The sequence below is a fragment of the Brachyhypopomus gauderio genome, chromosome 5, assembly GCF_052324685.1.
Source record: "Brachyhypopomus gauderio isolate BG-103 chromosome 5, BGAUD_0.2, whole genome shotgun sequence".
Taxonomy (NCBI): domain Eukaryota; kingdom Metazoa; phylum Chordata; class Actinopteri; order Gymnotiformes; family Hypopomidae; genus Brachyhypopomus; species Brachyhypopomus gauderio.
The window spans coordinates 16,994,729-17,016,523 of NC_135215.1; the positions used below are offsets into that span (position 1 = coordinate 16,994,729).

The window sequence follows — 21,795 nt, forward strand, 5'->3', positions numbered from 1 at the left end:
TCATTGACACAATTATTCAACCCCTTTACGACTACCACTCCTAAGAACAGAGGTTCATTCCAGTGTTTTCCATCAGGTATTGAAAACATCTGTGGATGTCAACGAGCAGCAATCAAGCATGATAAGCACCAATTAGGCAGATTTAAAAGGACTGTGATACTCAGCTCCTTCTAGACATCTACTGGTGTGTTTCCAAGCATGGTGAAGGCAAGAGAATGGTCCCAGAAGACAAGAGAAGAGGTTATTGCTCTTCACAAGAATGGCAATGGATATAAAAAGATTGCGAAGTTGTTAAATATTCCAAGAGACACTATCGGAAGTATCATTCGCAAGTTCAAGTTAAAGGGCACAGTGGAAACGTTACCTGGTCGTGGCAGAAAGAAGATCCTGACCGCGACTGCTGTGCCCTACCTGAAGCGTAATGTGGAGAAAAATCCCCGCGTGACTGCTAAGGAACTGAAAAAAGACCTGTCAGATGTGGGCACTGAAGTTTCAGCTCAGACAATAAGGCGCGCACTGCATAACGAAGACCTCCATGCCAGAACGCCCAGACGCACCCCCTTGCTGACTCCAAAGAACAAGAAAAGTCGACTGTAGTATGCCAAAAGTCATGTGGACAAGCCACAAAGGTTTTGGAACAGTGTACTGTGGTCAGATGAAACTAAATTAGAACTGTTTGGGACAATGGACCAGCGCTATGTTTGGAGAAGGAAGAACCAGGCTTATGAACAAAAGAACACCTTGCCTACTGTGAAGCATGGCGGGGGGGTCAATTATGCATTGGGGCTGTTTTGCTTCTAATGGTACAGGAAAGCTTCAACGTGTGCAGGGTACCATGAATTCCCTTCAGTACCAGGAGATCTTGGAGGAAAATGTGATGGAGTCAGTCACAAACCTGCGGCTTGGGAGACGTTGGACCTTCCAACAGGACAATGATCCGAAGCACACATCCAAGTCCACTAGAGCATGGTTGAACATGAAAGGCTGGAACATTCTAGAGTGGCCATCGCAATCACCAGACTTAAATCCAATTGAGAACCTCTGGTGGGACCTAAAGAAGGCAGTTGCAGTGCGCAAGCCTAAGAATGTGACTGAACTGGAGGCTTTTGCCCATGAAGAATGGGCTAAGATACCCATAGGTCGCTGCAAGACACTTGTGTCAAGCTATGCTTCACGCTTGAAAGCTGTCATAACTGGAAAAGGATGTTGTACTAAGTACTAAAAAATAATGTCACTAGGGGGTTGAATAAAACTGATAATGATGTGAGCACAGTAAAGACATTTGTGGTTATTCCATCATAAATATTATGTTATGTTTGTCTAATTTATAAGTGCCTCTTTGATATAATTGTAAATAAGATGACTGAAATGATCAAAATCAATGTCAAACTGGCCAAAACACTTTATTTCAGTGGGGGTTGAATAAATTTGATCACAACTGTATGTGCGCACGCACGCACACGCACACACACACGCGCGCACACACACACACACACAAGCATATATGCGCGCGGACACACACACACACACACACACACAAGCATATATGCGCGCGCACACACACACACACACACACACACACACACACACACACACACACACACACACACACACACAGACAAAGGTAAACACAGATGTGCACACACAGGTACACAGATGTGCACACACACACACACACACACACACACACACACACACACACACACACACACACACACACACATTCAGGTACTCAGAAATCTATAAAGATTCAGTTATTGTTTCAGTTTCAGCACGAAACCAATTACTTACTTTCTAAATATATAATGATGTATTTGTTTACTCGGTGCACATGTGTCTCCTACGGTTTGTCCCCAGAAGAGCTGGATGAGGTAGCTGGTGATAGTGGCCGCACCCGCACGCGCGAGTGGCTGGGGTGGATAAAAGTTCATAATAATTCCTAAAATCTCAAATGACCTTAAATAGTCCAGCACCATGAATTCTGACCAGTCTGCATCACAGTCAGGCATGACAGTCATCATTCTTCTCAAATGCATATTTAATCTACATAACCAATAGCCCTCCTGCGTGTACGTTCACCACTGCCTAATCTGCTAATCAATCAGCTCTTGTGCAGATTAGCGCCCGTGACCCCCAATCGGGTGACGGATCTGGTAATCAATTGAGGCGACATGAAGAATGCAGCCACAGGATGGCGGCGTGTTGGTGGGTTGCGGAGCTGTCGATCAATATTCCCCCAGCAGGACACACACACACAACCTGCCGCTCCGTTCCACCGCTACTCTGGATGAGGAGGTGAGACACGTCTCTGCTCTGACTGCAGCTGGAAACACATTACACACTTCCACCCACTGTCTTATTAAGACATACTAATCAGGTGGGATTATGTTGCCAGAGTTCATCACAAAAAGTGCTGGATCTAAATGTAAGATAGCGATGTTTACAATCATGATATCGCAGCATTGCTTCAGGGGAGATTCTGCTGAAGGCAGGTGGCTAACGCTAACACGCGCTTGCTAATATCAGCTAGGCACAGAGGGCAGCTAACAATGTACAGGTAACCACTAAGGGATTAAAGTAAACATTTAGCTTAGTTTACAGGTCCACTATGAGTTTGTTGTCCTATAACAAATGTTGTAGAATTTAATGTAATAGGACAGCTGTATTGCGTGAGGTTGAATGGAATAAAACAATTAAATGGAATGGAACAGAATAGAAATGAACAGAACAGAATGGACCACAATTAGAAAGAACCATAAATTGAGTAGACTAGAAATTGAATATAATAAAGAATAGAATGGAACAGAACAGAATGGTATAGTAGAGAAATGCCCTCTGCCGGCCCTGTGGACCCAGTGGCTGGGGTTTGGCAGGTGAAGCTTGTGTGTGTGTTAATTGAAACCCCAGCAGGCACAACATGCCCTCACACGACGCACGGACTGAAAGGACCGGGTTTTATGTGCAATGAGAGCTCTGATTGCCTTTTCACATAAAGGACGGTTGCATGCTGGGATACAGAGGGAAATTAGTCCATTAGCATTATGGGTAGCTGTGTACTGAGGTCGAACTGATTGGATTTCTAAACACAGTCACTGGACTGCTGGTGAGACAGGTCTGTATCTCAGCCTGCTGGTGAGACAGGTCTGTTCTCTTCACCCTGCTGGTGAGATAGGTCTGTACCTCCTCAGCCTGCTGGTGAGACAGGTCTGTACCTCCTCAGCCTGCTGGTGAGACAGGTCTGTACCTCCTCAGCCTGCTGGTGAGACAGGTCTGTACCTCCTCACCCTGCTGGTGAGACAGGTCTGTATCTCACCCTGCTGGTGAGAAAGGTCTGTATCTCACCCTGCTGGTGAGACAGGTCTGTACCTCCTCAGCCTGCTGGTGAGACAGGTCTATACCTCCTCAGCCTGCTGGTGAGACAGGTCTGTATCTCACCCTGCTGGTGAGACAGGTCTGTACCTCCTCAGCCTGCTGGTGAGACAGGTCTGTACCTCCTCACCCTGCTGGTGAGACAGGTCTGTATCTCACCCTGCTGGTGAGAAAGGTCTGTATCTCAGCCTGCTGGTGAGACAGGTCTGTACCTCCTCAGCCTGCTGGTGAGACAGGTCTGTACCTCCTCACCCTGCTGATGAGACAGGTCTGTACCTCCTCAGCCTGCTGGTGAGACAGGCCTGTTCTCCTCACCCTGCTGATGAAACAGGTCTAGCTGACAGTTCTGAATGTCTGAGCAACTTCTATCAGACCACACATGTAGGAAACATTAGCCGGCTTGCACTGAAGTGCGTCACTGTGTGTGGCGCGCACACACACACACACACACACACACACACACACACACACACACACACCATAAGCTAATCAAAAATAGTACCAACAACCTGATGAATGCATCCATTTATGGAAATCAGTAAGGATAAAATCTAATTAAAGAAAATAACATTTGCCACAGTCACTAACAAGGGAGGAAAAAATATACCATACGCTTAGGTGTTAATTGGTTCATAAAAATACTCCAGTGTAAAAAAGGCTGAGAAATATAATTTCTATTCTGTGATAACTCAGTGAATCAGCAGAACAGATAACCAGAAGAGTGAAATGTGTGTGTAGCCAAGTTTCTGTTTCTTCTGTCAATGTGTGTGTGTGTGTGCGCAGATGTGCCATGGTGGTATGTGCTTACCACATGGAATGTGTGTAAATGTACGTTTTTATGTATGTATTTGCGTATGTGAACGCATGTGTGTGTGTGTGTGTGTGTGTGTGTGTGTGTGTGTGTGTGTGTGTGTGTGTGTGTGTGTGTGCATACACACCTCTGGCACTCGCTGGAATGCAAGACAAGTTCTTGGTTCTTAGCTGAGAGAGTCAGTTCATGTTCTGTGGGGTTAAACACATCCAGGAGCAAGTGACACTGACGAGTGCTGGGAGAGAGAGAGAGAGAGAGGGGGGGGGGGGAGTAGAGAGGGAGTGGGGGAGAGGGGAGGGGAGGGAGAGGTAGAGAGAGAGAGGGGGGGGGGAGTAGAGAGGGAGTGGGGGAGAGGGGAGGGGAGGGAGAGGTAGAGAGAGAGAGGGGGGGAGTAGAGAGGGAGTGGGGGAGAGGGGAGGGGAGGGAGAGGTAGAGAGAGGGGGGGGAGTAGAGAGGGAGTGGGGGAGAGGGGAGGGGAGGGAGAGGTAGAGAGAGAGAGGGGGGAGTAGAGAGGGAGTGGGGGAGAGGGGAGGGGAGGGAGAGGTAGAGAGAGAGAGGGGGGGAGTAGAGAGGGAGTGGGGGAGAGGGGAGGGGAGGGAGAGGTAGAGAGAGAGGGGGGGGAGTAGAGAGGGAGTGGGGGAGAGGGGAGGGGAGGGAGAGGTAGAGAGAGAGGGGGGGGGAGTAGAGAGGGAGTGGGGGAGAGGGGAGGGGAGGGAGAGAGAGAGAGAGAGGGGGGGAGTAGAGAGGGAGTGGGGGAGAGGGGGGGGGAGTAGAGAGGGAGTGGGGGAGAGGGGAGGGGAGGGAGAGGTAGAGAGAGAGGGGGGGGGGAGTAGAGAGGGAGTGGGGGAGAGGGGAGGGAGAGGTAGAGAGAGAGGGGGGGGGAGTAGAGAGGGAGTGGGGGAGAGGGGAGGGGAGAGAGAGGTAGAGAGAGAGAGGGGGGGAGTAGAGAGGGAGTGGGGGAGAGGGGAGGGGAGGGAGAGGTAGAGAGAGAGAGAGGGGGGAGTAGAGAGGGAGTGGGGGAGAGGGGAGGGGAGGGAGAGGTAGAGAGAGAGGGGGGGGAGTAGAGAGTAAGTGGGGGAGAGTGAGAGAGAGAGAGAGAGAATGAGTGGGGGAGAGAGGGAGAGTGAGTGGGGGAGAGGAGAGCGAGAGAATGACAGTGGGGGGAGAGAGGGAGAGGGAGAGGAGAGGAGAGAGAGAGAGTTAGATGCTACACTTACTGTATATCAGTGCCTATAATAATGTAGATGCATAGACACACAGTCTGAGCCCCATACGCAGTAACCATCAAACCAAACCACCAGCTGTAAGTGCTTTTTTGGCCTAGGTGGTTTTGTTTAGTGAGTCATTACATCATGGTCAACACTGCACAGTTATTCAGGGGCCAAGTCTGGTGAGCCAGGAGACAGACGGCCGTGTACACACACAAGACGGAAGAACAGGAACATGCAAATAACAATGATTTATAAATGATTATCTGAAGACCTTTCAAAATCCAAAAAAAAAAGCTCTCCACCCCTGTTCAGTGGAGATCAGGGTGTGGTATGGTCCTCCACCCCTGTTCAGTGGTGATCAGGGTGTGGTATGGTCCTCCACCTCTGTTCAGTGGAGATCAGGGTGTGGTATGGTCCTCCACCCCTGTTCAGTGGAGATCAGGGTGTGGTATGGTCCTCCACCCCTGTTCAGTGGTGATCAGGGTGTGGTATGGTCCTCCACCTCTGTTCAGTGGAGATCAGGGTGTGGTATGGTCCTCCACCCCTGTTCAGTGGAGATCAGGGTGTGGTATGGTCCTCCACCCCTGTTCAGTGGAGATCAGGGTGTGGTATGGTCCTCCACCCCTGTTCAGTGGAGATCAGGGTGTGGTATGGTCCTCCACCCCTGTTCAGTGGAGATCAGGGTGTGGTATGGTCCTCCACCCCTGTTCAGTGGAGATCAGGGTGTGGTATGGTCCTCCACCCCTGTTCAGTGGAGATCAGGGTGTGGTATGGTCCTCCACCCCTGTGAGGTGGTGATCAGGGTGTGGTATGGTCCTCCACCTCTGTTCAGTGGAGATCAGGGTGTGGTATGGTCCTCCACCCCTGTTCAGTGGTGATCAGGGTGTGGTATGGTCCTCCACCCCTCCACCCCTGTGATGGAGATACTCGTCGCTGCAGAAGCAAAAGTCCAGGGGGCGGAGCTGGATATAGATAAAACTCCTCCCACCGTCGTGTTTTCATTGGTCTGAAGTAATTGCACTACGCAGGAGGAGTTGTATCAGATCAGCCATTCCAAATCACTGTTGCCGTCCTACATTGCTATTCTTATTTACTCACATGCCGTTCATTTGTGAACAATCACGAATGTGAAAGTTCGTTCATAATAAACCAGTTTTCATCTTGCTAATGGTAGTAACTAGTTTCCATTGGTGATCATACAAAATCAGACTGTTTCTGTTTGCACGAACACTGTTAAGTTTATCTAAAGTAAGCAAGTGACGGTAAAAACTGCCGTTAGAAGACGAGCGGTTAGCTAAACAGATGTATTAAATACTTATGTATGTTGTGTTCTTCATATTGGACATAAACTGTTAAATTAATGAGTGTTTGCTGAAGTTGCTTATAATGTGTAATGGTTGTGCTGTTCGGTACCGCATGGACACGTCGAAGGGATTGTTATTCAGTAGTGCGTGCATGTAACGGCCATGATCCTCATTAACCAGTTCACTAAAAAACTTCAAAACTAATATAATCCTATTCATATTTTTCCATCCATCTATAGATGCATATCACGGTTTTGAAAAAAGGACAGACGCTTTCAGTTGTGCAGTGCACTACATGTTGTAGTAAATACCACTGTCCATTCTGCACACCTGAAGTGTACCGTCCTAACGAAAAAAGTAATTTTTATTAAAGGTAAAAAAAAATGAAATAGTACATATTTATGAAATGTACTGTATTATTATTATGTTGGCAATCACAGATCATTATTTCTGTCCACTTTTACGTTTTCTTGTAAACTTAAAAAAACGTGTATTGTGTTATTTGAATAACATTTAAAGAACATTTTGATCTTTAAATGGTAAAAGTCTTAAGGGCAAATTTATTAGATGTATTTTTCCTGGTCAGAAAACGTAAGGGACACGTAGGAGGAGTTTGATTAGATGCAGCTCCGCCCACCCCCTGGACCGACCAAAAGAAACTATGGACGGTGGGAGGAGTTGGATCTAGATCTAGCTCCACCCCCTGGACTTTTGCTTCTGCAGCGACGGGTACTTCCTGTGATGTGGTGATCAGGGTGTGGTATGGTCCTCCACCCCTGTGATGTGGTGATCAGGGTGTGGTATGGTCCTCCACCCCTGTGAGGTGGTGATCAGGGTGTGGTATGGTCCTCCACCCCTGTGAGGTGGTGATCAGGGTGTGGTATGGTCCTCCACCCCTGTGAGGTGGTGATCAGGGTGTGGTATGGTCCTCCACCCCTGTGAGGTGGTGATCAGGGTGTGGTATGGTCCTCCACCCCTGTGAGGTGGTGTCCTGGGTCTGTGATAATCAGTGTGCTCAGTGACTATTCTCTCCGTGGTCAGTAATGGTATGAATCACACATAGAATTGCTGACCATTTTCACACAGCAGAGAAACTCAGAATGAGAACCAGAGAAAAGCCAGCGTTTACCCTGTAGCCCTGCTCACACACTCCCACCCTCTCTCTCCCTCCATCCCTCCCTCCCTCCCTCTTTCTCTGTCTCTCTCTCTCCCTCTCTGTCAGTCTCTCATTATAAAATATCATCTCTCTCTACAATAATTTTCTCGTCTCCTCAAGGAGACATTTATCTTTGAATCTAACTACAAATTATGCCATTTAGCAATCTGGTGGAGCCTCCATTCAACACATCTACAACAGAGGGTTATACTGTCATTTGATAACCATGATACACCAGTCTCTTCCATTTTCACTGGGTGACAAGGAGCACATCCAACATCATCACATGACCACCAAACCACTGCTCATGTGACTGAACCTTAGCACAGTTGGCCATGTGTCCAATAACCAATCTTCACACCTGCTGACCATGCATCTAACCATCCAACCCTACATACAAAGCTTTAATGGGACATTAATCAGTGGTCATGTGATTAGCAAACCTTACTACCATTGGTTATATGACTAGAGTGTCTAGGACCAGCAGGCCAACAGAACACTGATATTCATGTCCTATTCACACAGAGTGAAGTTACTCTGGTTTACAGTTGACTCAGTTCCACGTGAGTATAGAGTGGCTGTTGCCCCTTCACACAAAGGCACAGGAGTGGAGTGACCAATGGAGGAAGAGAGAGTCCGCCCCACTGGTCTGGCTGGGCTGGGACCGCCCCACTGGTCTGGCTGGGCTGGGTCCGCCCCACTGGTCTGGCTGGGCTGGGACCGCCCCACTGGTCTGGGCTGGGACCGCCCCACTGGTCTGGCTGGGCTGGGTTTGCCCCACTGGTCTGGCTGGGCTGGGTTTGCCCCACTGGTCTGGCTGGGCTGGGTCTGCCCCACTGGTCTGGCTGGGCTGGGACCGTCCCACTGGTCTGGCTGGGCTGGGACCGCCCCACTGGTCTGGGCTGGGCTGGGTCCGCCCCACTGTGCTGGGCTGGGACCGCCCCATCGTGCTGGGCTGGGTCCTCAGAGGTGTGCTTCTTTTAGAGGATCCAGATGAAGTGCGCTTGTTGCTGTCTTGGGTCCCGTCCTGCAAATGTGCCATGTCCTGCTCCACACAGTCAGCAGCGAGAAGCTCAAGGGTCTGTAGCGGGATGGTGCTTCTCCAGCACTGACGCTCTCCGCCCGGGGTTGATGGAGGTGTGTGGCCGTCCTGGAGAGCTGCACAGCACCATCAGGTGCACCTCCAACAGGGCGGGACAGAGCGCAGGGAGGGCGGGACAGAAGGCAGGGACGTCGGGACAGAAGGCAGGGACGTCGGGACAGAAGGCAGGGAGGGCGGGACAGAAGGCAGGGACGTCGGGACAGAAGGCAGGGACGTCGGGACAGAAGGCAGGGACGTCGGGACAGAAGGCAGGGAGGGCGGGACAGAAGGCAGGGACGTCGGGACAGAAGGCAGGGACGTCGGGACAGAAGGCAGGGAGGGCGGGACAGAAGGCAGGGACGTCGGGACAGAAGGCAGGGACGTCGGGACAGAAGGCAGGGAGGGCGGGACAGAAGGCAGGGACGTTGGGAACGAGCGCTGGGATGTCAGGATGAGCGGAGGAAACTGCTCTCCACTTTACAAAACACCGCACGTGTTTTAGAGGAAACGTTGGAGAGGAACATTGGTGAGAAGAGTAACCCTGACAGGAGTACGTCTCTTAAATTGTTAGGTGTGTTTGTGTGTGTGTGTGTGTGTGTGTGTGTGTGTGTGGTGTATTCCAGCTCTGATGTTACATGCAGCTATGATGACTGTCCTTCACACGTCTATTTCTACTGACCTCTGACCTCCACACAACTATTCTTATTTGACCTCTGACCTCCATACATCTATTCCTACTGACCTCTGACCTCCACACGTCTATTCCTACTGACCTCTGACATCAACACTTCTTGATCAATCTGCCTCCAAATGACAGTGAGAGATATTGTCTTTAATAGTTTCACCGAGTTTCAATGCATTCTCAAAATTAATTGAGTTTCGAGTGAATAATCTGATCAGATCAAAACACAGTTCTGGCTTTAGAGCCACAGAGAGTTCAAGAGTGTGTGCAGATCCAGAGAGCCAGGAGTTCTGAGTGTATATCCAGAGAGCGTTCAGGAGTTCTGAGTGTATATCCAGAGAGCCAGGAGTTCCTCTGTGGTAGGTTTCAGGAGTTCTGCTGGTGCGTGGTACATCAAGACCTTCAGGCAGACTGGACACTGTGTGTGTATCTGAGTGTGTGTAAATGTGTTGACTCACATGAGCACTGTGTGTGTGTGTGTGTGTGTGTGTGTGTGTGTGTGTGTGTGTGTGTGTGTGTGTGTGTGTGTGCGTGTGTGTGTGTATGTGATTTACCCATAGAAGATTCAATGTGTGTATGCACCTGCGTGCATATTGTGTATATACTTGAGTGTGCAGGCCCACGTATGTGCTATATTGTGTGTAGTGTGTGTATACACACCTGGTAGCAGGTAAGGTGCTGAAGTGTGTGCTATATTGTGTGTAGTGTGTGTATACACACCTGGTAGCAGGTAAGGTGCTGAAGTGTGTGCTATATTGTGTGTAGTGTGTGTATACACACCTGGTAGCAGTAACGTGCTGAAGTGTGTGCTATATTGTGTGTAGTGTGTGTATACACACCTGGTAGCAGGTAAGGTGCTGAAGTGTGTGCTATATTGTGTGTAGTGTGTGTATACACACCTGGTAGCAGGTAAGGTGCTGAAGTGTGTGCTATATTGTGTGTAGTGTGTGTATACACACCTGGTAGCAGGTAAGGTGCTGAAGTGTGTGCTATATTGTGTGTAGTGTGTGTATACACACCTGGTAGCAGGTAAGGTGCTGAAGTGTGTGCTATATTGTGTGTAGTGTGTGTACACACACCTGGTAGCAGGTAAGGTGCTGATGCGTGTGAGGAACACAGAAGGCTCCACGTCCAGTCTGACCCCCAGACTGAGCTCTCTGTAGTAGCCCTCCACCCGGCCTGGACCGCCACTGTACCTGAAGCTCAGTACCGCCTCCAACGTCTGCAGAGAGAGGAGAGAGGGGAGAGAGAGGAGAGAGAGGGGGAGAGAGAGGAGAGAGAGAGGAAAGAGAGGAGAGAGAGAGGAGAGAGAGAGGAAAGAGAGGGGAGAGAGAGGGGAAAGAGAGGGGAGAGAGAGGGGAAAGAGAGGGGAGAGAGGGGGGAGAGAGAGGGGAGAGAGAGGGGGAGAGAGAGGGGAAAGAGGGGGAGAGAGGGGAAAGAGAGGGGAGAGAGGGGGGAGAGAGGGGGAAGAGAGAGGGAAGAGAGAGGGGAGAGAGGGAGAAAGAGGGGGAGAGAGGGGAGAGAGGGGGAGAGAGAGGGGAGGAGAGAGGGGAGAGAGAGGGGGAAGAGAGAGGGGAGGAGAGAGGGGAGAGGGGGAGAGAGGGGAGAGAGGGGGAGAGAGAGGGGAGAGAGAGGGGAGAGAGAGGGGAAAGAGAGGGGAGATAAGAGAGGGGAGAGAGAGAGAGAGGGAGAGAGAGGGGAGAAGAGAGGAAGAGAGGGAGAGGGGGAGAGAAGAGGGGAGAGAGGGAGAGGGGGAGAGAGGGGAGGAGAGAGGGAGAGAGAGGAGAGAGAGAGGGAGAGAGGAGGGGAGAGAGAGGGGAGAGAGAGGGGAAGAGAGGGGAAAGAGGGGAAAGAGGGGAGAGAGAGGGAGAGAGAGGGGAAGAGAGAGGGGAGAGAGAGGGGAGAGAGAGGGGAGAGAGAGGGGGAGAGAGAGGGGGAGAGAGAGGGGGAAAGAGGGGGAGAGAGGGGGAGAGAGAGGGGAAAGAGGGGGGAGAGAGGTGGGGGGTTCAGTAATGTGTATTGAACACATCCAGTGTGCAGTTGAAGCCCAGTTGCTCCAAAAAATCAGAATATCATCCAACTGTCTGATCATTTTAGCATTTCAGAAGCCAGGTGTGTGAGCAGAGCAGGAGACAACACGACGGCCGTCCAGCAGACCACCAGCCCTCAGAGCTGGAGCTCACCCAGGGCTCCACCAGACCACCGGTCTACCACCTACCATTCTTCCAGACCACCAGCCAATGAACCAGTCTACCAGACCACCAGTCAATGAACCAGTCCACCAGTTTACCAGACCACCAGTCAAAGAACCAGTCTACCAGACCTCCAGACCACCAGTCAATGAACCTGGAGCTCACTCAGGGCTCCACCAGACCACCGGTCTACCATCTACCATTCTTCCAGACCACCAGCCAATGAACCAGTCTACCAGACCTCCAGACTATCAGTCAATGAACCAGTCCACCAGTTTACCAGACCACCAGTCAAAGAACCAGTCTACCAGACCTCCAGACCACCAGTCAATGAACCAGTGTGCATGTGTCTTTCTCCTGTCTCACTGTATGTCTTCTTCCTGTCTCACTCTCAGTGTGTATTTCCCTGCAGTGGACAAGCACGTATCTGGCACATGCTAAATAAAGCAAGTTTTGAATCTCCAAGTTTTGAGAGATAGTTTCTTTGGCTACTATGTTCAATTTGTTTTTAATCCCTGCTGCTGCTGTGTTCAGTGTGTGGTGTTTAATCCCTGCTGCTGCTGTGTTCAGTGTGTGGTGTTTAATCCCTGCTGCTGCTGTGTTCAGTGTGTGGTGTTTAATCCCTGCTGCTGCTGTGTTCAGTGTGTGGTGTTTAATCCCTGCTGCTGCCGTGTTCAGTGTGTGGTGTTTAATCCCTGCTGCTGCCGTGTTCAGTGTGTGGTGTTTAATCCCTGCTGCTGCCGTGTTCAGTGTGTGGTGTTTAATCCCTGCTGCTGCCGTGTTCAGTGTGTGGTGTTTAATCTCTGCTGCTGCTGTGTTCAGTGTGTGGTGTTTAATCCCTGCTGCTGTTGTGTTCAGTGTGTGGTGTTTAATCCCTGCTGCTGTTGTGTTCAGTGTGTGGTGTTTAATCCCTGCTGCTGCCGTGTTCAGTGTGTTAATGTAAGGGCATAGTCCCTAATCTGAGCTGTGGAAACACTGTATGCTCCAACACAGCTGACTAAACTCTCAGCGCCGCCCTGCAGGCAGATCAAAGCACTTCACACTACATTCATCTTTAATTTATCACAGGAGAAACTACGTAGAGAACAGGAGAGACAGAGCACAAGAAAATGGGGAGGAGGGGGAGGTACGTAGAAGGCACTCTAATGAGAGACTAGCCATATTAACACACACACACACAGACACACACACACACACAGACACACACACACACACACACACACACACACACACAGACACACAGACACACAGACACACAGACACACAGACACACAGACACACAGACACACACACCTCACCTCACCTGTAACGGATGTGTGAGGTGGCAGATAAGAGAGGCAGAGAAAGGAGAGATGAAGAGACAGGGAGGAGAGAGATGAAGAGACAGGGAGGAGAGAGGTGGAGAGACATGGAGGGGAGAGGTGGAGAGACATGGAGGAGAGAGGTGGAGAGACAGGGAGGAGAGAGGTGGAGAGACATGGAGGGGAGAGGTGGAGAGACATGGAGGGGAGAGGTGGAGAGACAAGGAGGAGAGAGGTGGAGAGACAGGGAGGAGAGAGATGGGGAGACAGGGAGGAGAGAGATGGGGAGACAGGGAGGAGAGAGGTGGAGAGACAGGGAGGAGAGGTGGAGAGAGGGAGGAGAGAGATGGGGAGACAGGGAGGAGAGAGATGGAGAGACAGGGAGGGGAGAGGTGGAGAGACAGGGAGGGGAGAGGTGGAGAGACAGGGAGGAGAGAGGTGGAGAGACAGGGAGGAGAGAGATGGAGAGACAGGGAGGAGAGAGATGGAGAGACATGGAGGGGAGAGGTGGAGAGACAGGGAGGAGAGAGGTGGAGAGACAGGGAGGGGAGAGGTGGAGAGACAGGGAGGAGAGAGGTGGAGAGACATGGAGGGGAGAGGTGGAGAGACAGGGAGGAGAGAGGTGGAGAGACAGGGAGGGGAGAGGTGGAGAGACAGGGAGGAGAGAGGTGGAGAGACAGGGAGGAGAGGTGGAGAGAGGGAGGAGAGAGATGGGGAGACAGGGAGGAGAGAGATGGAGAGACAGGGAGGGGAGAGGTGGGGAGACAGGGAGGAGAGAGATGGAGAGACAGGGAGGGGAGAGGTGGGGAGACAGGGAGGAGAGAGATGGAGAGACAGGGAGGGGAGAGGTGGAGAGACAGGGAGGGGAGAGGTGGAGAGACAGGGAGGAGAGAGGTGGAGAGACAGGGAGGAGAGAGATGGAGAGACAGGGAGGAGAGAGATGGAGAGACAGGGAGGAGAGAGATGGAGAGACAGGGAGGAGAGAGGTGGAGAGACAGGGAGGAGAGAGATGGGGAGACAGGGAGGAGAGAGGTGGAGAGACAGGGAGGAGAGGTGGAGAGAGGGAGGAGAGAGATGGGGAGACAGGGAGGAGAGAGATGGAGAGACAGGGAGGAGAGAGGTAGAGAGAGGGAGGGGAGAGGTAGAGAGAGGGAGGGGAGAGGTAGAGAGAGGGAGGGGAGAGATAGAGACAGGGAGGGGAGAGGTAGAGAGAGGGAGGGGAGAGATAGAGACAGGGAGGAGAGGTAGAGAGAGGGAGGGGAGAGGTAGAGAGAGGGAGGGGAGAGGTAGAGAGAGGGAGGGGAGAGGTAGAGAGAGGGAGGGGAGAGGTAGAGAGAGGGAGGGGAGAGATAGAGAGAGGGATGAATGCTGGAGATGATGTAGCATGACGCATTTTTCATCTTGAAGACTTTGATTTCACTAACAATAGAGATCACACGCAGCTTCTTCTGGCTGTGCGCTTGAACAGAGAGAGAGAGAACAGACTCTAATAATTAAGACCAAGACACATTTACATGCTGTCAAACACATGCACACACGCACGCGCACACACACACACACACACACACACACACACACACACACACACACACACACACACACACACACACACACACACACACACACACACACAGACACACACACACACAGACACACAGACTTCCACTAACAAGCTCGGGATCAGGGATTTCAAGTACTGCTTGAAAAGACTGTAATATTATTTGGTGAAAACTGTCCTCTCTCTATCTCTCTCTCAATTCAATTCAATTCAATTCAATTCAATATAGCTTTATTAGCATGACTGTATAGGGTACAGTGTTGCCAAAGCATTACAGCAATGTTAACAATGACAATAACATTGACAAAGAACAAATAACAATAATAAAATAAGATAAAATATGATAACATTTAGGGAAAGTTATCATTTCAATTATTTACATTCACATTCTAAAGCTGAAGGGGGGGGGGGGGGGGGGGGGGGGGGGTTGTTTCCCACTGTCTCTCAGGCTGTGACATGTACTTACATATTTAGCAGCGAGTGGGGCGCTGTGTCCCCCTCCTAGAATGATTTTTAATTGTTCAGTTTGTGTTAATGTTTGGAAGTTTGGGATTATCTTTATGAATGTGTGTGTGTAAATTTCTCGTGTTCTTGTGAATTTTTCACATTGTAGGAGAAAGTGCATCTCTGTCTGGACCTCACCTGTCGTACAGTGACCACACAGCCTCTGCTCTCTGGGCAGCCAGGACTGTTTATACCTGCCTCTCTCTATGGCCAGGCTGTGGTCACTGAGTCTGTACTTGGTCAGGATCTGTCTCTGCTTTGTATCTCTGACAGTCAGGAGATACTCTTCCAATTCATGCTCTGTTTTTAGGGCCCGATAGCATTCCAGTTTGTTTAGAGTCCGAATTTCTTTTCCCCAATGTTCCAGATAATCCCTTTGACTGCGTTTGATGATGTGGTTAATGTTTAGTTTTGAGGTTAAAGCAGTGCTGGAACGAGGCTGCTGTCTGTTAGTATCTGTTAGAGGGTTAATAAGCCTCAGAACCAGCTGACTGAGGGGGCTCTTCTCGGGGTTCAGTTCTTGGACCTGTAACGTCTTAAAATGTAGCGTATCATCTCTCTCTCACACACTCACACACACAGGCTCTGATACCCAAGGTGTGCTGCCTCATACAGTCTGTCACATTGCTACTGTACTCATGATGCAAAAATTAAGCAAAATAAATGAGATGTCTGTCTGTGTGTGTGAGTGTGCGCGTGTGTGTGTGTGTGTGTGTGTGTGTGTATTTTGCAGCACTCTCCAGAGGTTATTGAATGTCTTATAGTGCAATACTGTGTGCAGGTAGCTCGAATATATTAAAAGCGGCACAATGTTTGCGTGTGTGTGTACCACAGTGCACAACTGAGAATCATTACACATCTACAGCACTGTACTGCTGATCAGAGCCCCCCCCCCTCCCTCTGGTCTCCTCTTTCCTTAATTGATCTCCAGATTTTCTCAGACCCATTTTGTATGTCTCCAGGGGCCCTCGACTGTCCCTGCGTGTCTCTTTCCTCAGTATAGAGGGTAACAGAGCAGCGCAGAGGGTAACAGAGCAGCGCATAGGGTAATAGAGCAGCGCACAGGGTAACAGAGCAGCGCAGAGGGTAATAGAGCAGTGTACAGGGTAACAGAGCAGCGCAGAGGGTAATAGAGCAGTGTACAGGGTAACAGAGCAGCGCAGAGGGTAATAGAGCAGTGTACAGGGTAACAGAGCAGCGCAGAGGGTAATAGAGGAGTTTAGATGAAAAAATTGTTTAGTTAGTTTTATGTAGAGTATAGTAAAACAGTTATGTAGAGTATAGTAAAACAGTTATGTAGAGTATAGTAAAACAGTTATGTAGAGTACTGGTAGAGCTTTATCTGAAAGCTTTCAAATCTGTTTCCATAAAGCACACAGAACAGACAGTGCCGACTTCCTACACAGCACTGCACCATAGAACACACACAGGACTCACTCCAGGAATTATACATGAGAGAGAGGGGGAGAGGGGGAGGGGGAGAGAGGAATAGATAGAAAGAGAGAGGGGGGAAATAGAGAGAGTGCATTAGCTCAGAGTAGTGCTTACTGCAGAAGACTGTTACTGTTATCATCTGGTTGAGTTTAACTCCATTGGCCTCCCATGACTCTTGCTGTATTACAAGCTCATCACCATAGTGATGAGGACCTTAATAACCCTCTGCAACACACACACAAACACAAACACACAAATGCAAACGCACACACAAACACACACAAATGCAAACGCACACACAAACGCACACACACACACACACACACACACACACACACACAAACACGCACGCACACGCACGCACGCACACACACACACACACGCACGCACACACACACACACACACACACACACACACACACACACACACACACACACACACACACACACACACACACACACACACACACACACACACACAGTACAGGGGCTGCTACACCAGATGGCTACTCATCTCACAGCAGAGTGACTGACAGCTGTGGCAGCAGGTTGATGATGGCTCTATAAGTGTGTGTGACGGGTCAGCAGGCCTGCACGTACGTCCCAGCAGCACACGCTGATGGCTGCACACGTCTTCCACCACTCACTCCCTTCAAAAGCCCAACAGACGCACTAATCGATCACACACCACACAATCCAACCTGGCACCCGCAACACCAGACTGCCATTAGCCCAGAGGATCACACACACACACACACACACACACACACACACACACACACACACACACACACACACACACACACAACATCCATCGCTGCAGAGACTGTGTTTCTCGCTAATATCATACACCTGACTTGAGTAGCTGACTCGAATGGTCACCTCACTCGAGTGGTCAGCTGACTCGAATGGTCACCTCACTCGAGTGGTCAGCTGATTCGAATGGTCACCTCACTCGAGTGGTCAGCTGACTCAGGCGAGTTGAGGTTCTCGGCTGCCCACCATCAACTGACAAATGCCAGCACAGAGTGCGGTCGCCACGGGAACCTTGCACAAGGACTCACACTGTCTGTGGATGCTATCAAAGCCAGCTGCTCCATCAGGACCCCATCACAGGGCCATTACTGCCCACTGTCCTCACAGCTCAGGGAATTCAAAAGAAAAGCCCATAACCCTGCTGAGAACAACCCTGTTAGCACACAATAAACCTTCATAGCTGCCCCTCCGCTGCCTGAAAATAAACCCTCATATGTGCATGTTGGTTACTGATGTTAAGGTCACATGTGTTGGCTTATTTGTAGGCATGACACCAGTCAGCTACGTGTTTTGTGCTTCGTGCTCCACGAGGACCAACACTGATAACATAATAGAATGTCATGGTCTGCTGTCAGTTAGATACTATTGTTAACTGCAGAGTGGAGAGACAGAGACTGAGGAGAGAGAAAGTATGATTGGATTCACACCAAATCAGATCATATTTACACCCTAATTGACTTACACGTTAACCAAAACAAAAACAAAACACTTGCATGTTGCACAGACTTCAAACAAAGCTCTCGATGCAGCTCGTCTCTTCTACAAATTCCTGGAGAGCAATGACATTCTTAAATCCACGTACAGCGAGGAGAAGGGCTCTATAAAAACAACATGTCCATGTGCACTCAGGTGCGTGATGCTCACAACATTACTCAACCACAGCACGACTCATACAGCACAATTCTGCTCTCTGCAGGCAACCTGGTTCTGCTGTCTGTCACAGACCTAGACCTGCTGGATCAGTACCGACAGACCTAGACCTGCTGAATCAGTACCGATAGACCTGCACCCTTGACCTGCTGGATCAGTACTGCCAGACATGGACCTGCTGGATCAGTACTGCCAGACATTGACCTGCTGGATCATTACTGTCAGACCTGGACATACTGGATCAGTACTGCCAGGCATGGGCCTACTGGATCAGTACTGTCAGACATGGACCTGCTGGATCAGTACTGCCAGGCATGGACATACTGGATCAGTACTGCCAGGCATGGGCCTACTGGATAGGTACTGTCAGACATGGACCTGCTGGATCAGTACTGTCAGGCATGGACATACTGGATCAGTACTGTCAGACATGGACCTGCTGGATCAGTACTGTCAGACATGGACATACTGGATCAGTACTGTCAGACATGGACCTGCTGGATCAGTACTGCCAGACATGGACCTGCTGGATCAGTACTGTCAGACATGGACATACTGGATCAGTACTGCCAGACCTGGACATACTGGATCAGTACTGCCAGACATGGACATACTGGATCAGTACTGCCAGACCTGGACATACTGGATCAGTACTGCCAGACATGGACCTGCTGGATCAGTACTGCCATACCTGGACCTATTAGATCAGTACTGCCAGACATGGACCTGCTGGATCAGTACTGCCAGACATGGACCTGCTGGATCAGTACTGCCAGACATGGACCTACTGGATCAGTACTACCAGACATGGACCTACTGGATCAGTACTGCCAGACTGGGCAGTAGAAGAGCTGAATTAGGTTTTCCACTATTACTCAAAACTCACAAAAGCCCAGAGGCGAGGAGAGTAGCCCCTCACACAGTCGGTCTCACAGTGACCATAGCAGACCTACTCAAAGCGACTGAAATTAAACACAGAATCACAGACTCACTGCTCAGAGTGTGGCCATCAACGCCAGCCAGGGGAAGAAGTTATGGCTGTCCAGAAAGACAGAGCATCAGAGGAACACTGACACTGTACAGCCAGAGCTTTAATGTAAGCTCCAAATGTACATGATATTGAGATTGATATTGAGATGATGCATCCAAACTTGAGATGTCTGTCTAACGCTGACATATTGCCCATCCTATTACGAGAAAAGAAAGAAAGCAGTTTAGCACACATACACGTACATGCACAAACACACACACACATACGCATCATATTTTAAAGAATATTTCTCCTCTTCAAATTATTTATTTACTTTCTTTCTGTTTCCTTTTCATATTGTCTTCAGCTATTTTTCATTATTATTACAGATATTTTCATGTTAATTTGTATTATAATGTAGTTCTGAATCTGAGTATTGCCCATGTTTATTCATGTTGTTTCAGTTTGGCAACACTGTAGATGAATATGTTCATGCAAATAAAGCTTCCTGAACTGTGTTGAGAGAGGGAGATGGAGAGAAAAAGAGAGAGAGAGGGAGAGAGGGGGAGAGGGAGGGAGAGAGAGAGGGAGAGAGAGGGAGAGGGAGGGAGAGAGAGAGTGAGGGAGAGAGAGGGAGGGAGAGAGAGAGAGGGAGAGAGGGGGAGAAGGAGGGAGAGAGGGAGAGGGAGGGAGAGAGAGAGAGAGAGAGGGAGAGGGAGGGAGAGAGAGAGTGAGGGAGAGAGAGGGAGGGAGAGAGAGAGAGGGAGAGAGGGGGAGAAGGAGGGAGAGAGGGAGAGGGAGGGAGAGAGAGAGAGGGAGAGAGGGGGAGAAGGAGGGAGAGAGGGAGAGGGAGGGAGAGAGAGAAAGAGAGAGAGGGAGAGAGGGAGGGAGAGAGAGAAAAAGAGAGAGAGGGAGGGAGGGAGGGAGGGAGAGAGAGGGAGAGAAAAAGAGAGAGAGGGAGGGAGGGAGAGACAGAGAGGGAGGGAGAGAGAGAGAGGGAGAGAGGGAGGGAGAGAGAGAAAAAGAGAGAGAGAGAGAGAGGGAGAGAGGGAGGGAGAGAGAGAAAAAGAGAGAGGGAGGGAGAGGGAGAGAGGGAGGGAGAGAGAGAAAAAGAGAGAGGGAGGGAGAGTAAACACAGAAATGGTTTGACAAAGGAAACCAAGAGGAAAGCAGAACTGAGAAGAAAATGAAACTCAATTCAGTTCAAAGAGTCTGACAACAAAAGACCATAATTCAACACACACACACACGCACGCACGCACGCACGCACACACACACACACACACACACACACACACACACACACACACACACACACACACACACACACACACACACACACACACACACACACACACACACACACACACACACACACAGCTTTTCTCAATTTCAAAAAACACTCTGGCTAAGTCGAAGTGCAGTGGTGTGGTGTAGAGGTTTCCATGGTGACACATGGCTACAATGTGTTAGCCCAGGATGTGCTCCCATTTGTGCCCAGACCTTCATCACTATCATCGTCATCATCATCATTCTGTCAGAAAACATTCTCTTGTTCCTCAGTTTGCTCATGGTGCACGGTGATGTCATCACAGCCCATGTACCCAGCTAGACGAGGCCTGCGTTCGCATCACCAGCCATTTCTGCCTTAATGTGACACAAATCAGAATTTTTCAGGGCTGTGTGGATATGCAAGTCCAATCTTCTCAAATCAGATTTCAGTTACTTGCATATGTGGTTCTAGATCGAAGTCATAGACAATTTGTACGCGTGACACTTGAACGAGAATGGTCAGATCGTGACTCTGTTGTCATCAAAGCACCAATGTAGAAGAATGTCGGCAGCAGCAACAATAACCGTGACAACGGACCGCAGTGGCCGACGGGGTTTCCAACTCCACAACTTCCTGTACATCCTCCCAGCACACAAGCGGCCATCGCGCCCATTCTGCACACTTAACACCATGAGGCAAAAGTGCGTTTGTTGTTGGTGACGTGCAAAGCCGTCAATCACATACAGACTCTGAGTGTGAACTGGCATGACAGAATCCACTGTGAGCAAAAGCCCAGCTAAGGCCAAAACTGTGATTGTTATGAATGGCAAGTGTATCCAGTGCAGGTTTGAGGCTGCTTCACTAGCCAATGGTCACGTGACACACACATGGGCTTAGAGAGGCCACGCCCACACTTGCCATCAGGTTTTTCAGGGAAGGAACCGATGACTAACAGAAACGCAGCTTATTAATGCCTGGGGCTTTCTGCATGTTTAACCAGATCAAATTCATAACTAGTCCTGAAAAAGTAAGTACGAATTTCAAAATAAGAGCCCAGTCTTTTGCCTCAGCATATTATCAGACAGCATAACACCATTTAACTTTGACTTAACTGACTTTCCTTAGAACACCATAATTGAACAGATTTCCATTATGACATCCAATTATGATTATGATTGTTTCTGCGGGAAATTGCATTCTAATCACACAATAAAACCACCATCTCCACCATTACAGTGAACGGGATGATTTTTGGGGCGTCGA

At 49.7% G+C, this 21,795-nt stretch overlaps 1 protein-coding gene across 5 annotated transcripts in view; it reads right to left on the reverse strand.

Moving 5' to 3' along the window:
• trappc9 (trafficking protein particle complex subunit 9) overlaps nt 1–21,795 on the reverse strand; it is a 161,492-nt gene that overhangs the window by 18,742 nt on the left and 120,955 nt on the right. For 3 of the 5 annotated variants that reach the window (XM_077006093.1, XM_077006090.1, XM_077006091.1), the window contains 2 exons: nt 10,694–10,836; nt 4,308–4,415 (listed from right to left, as the gene is read on the reverse strand). In XM_077006093.1, the coding sequence (XP_076862208.1) occupies nt 4,308–4,415; nt 10,694–10,836 (251 nt within the window). Of the gene's footprint in view, nt 1–4,307; nt 4,416–10,693; nt 10,837–11,590; nt 12,466–12,555; nt 12,718–21,795 lie in introns of those variants that run through there. The other 2 variants (XM_077006097.1, XM_077006096.1) reach the window with 2 other exon arrangements.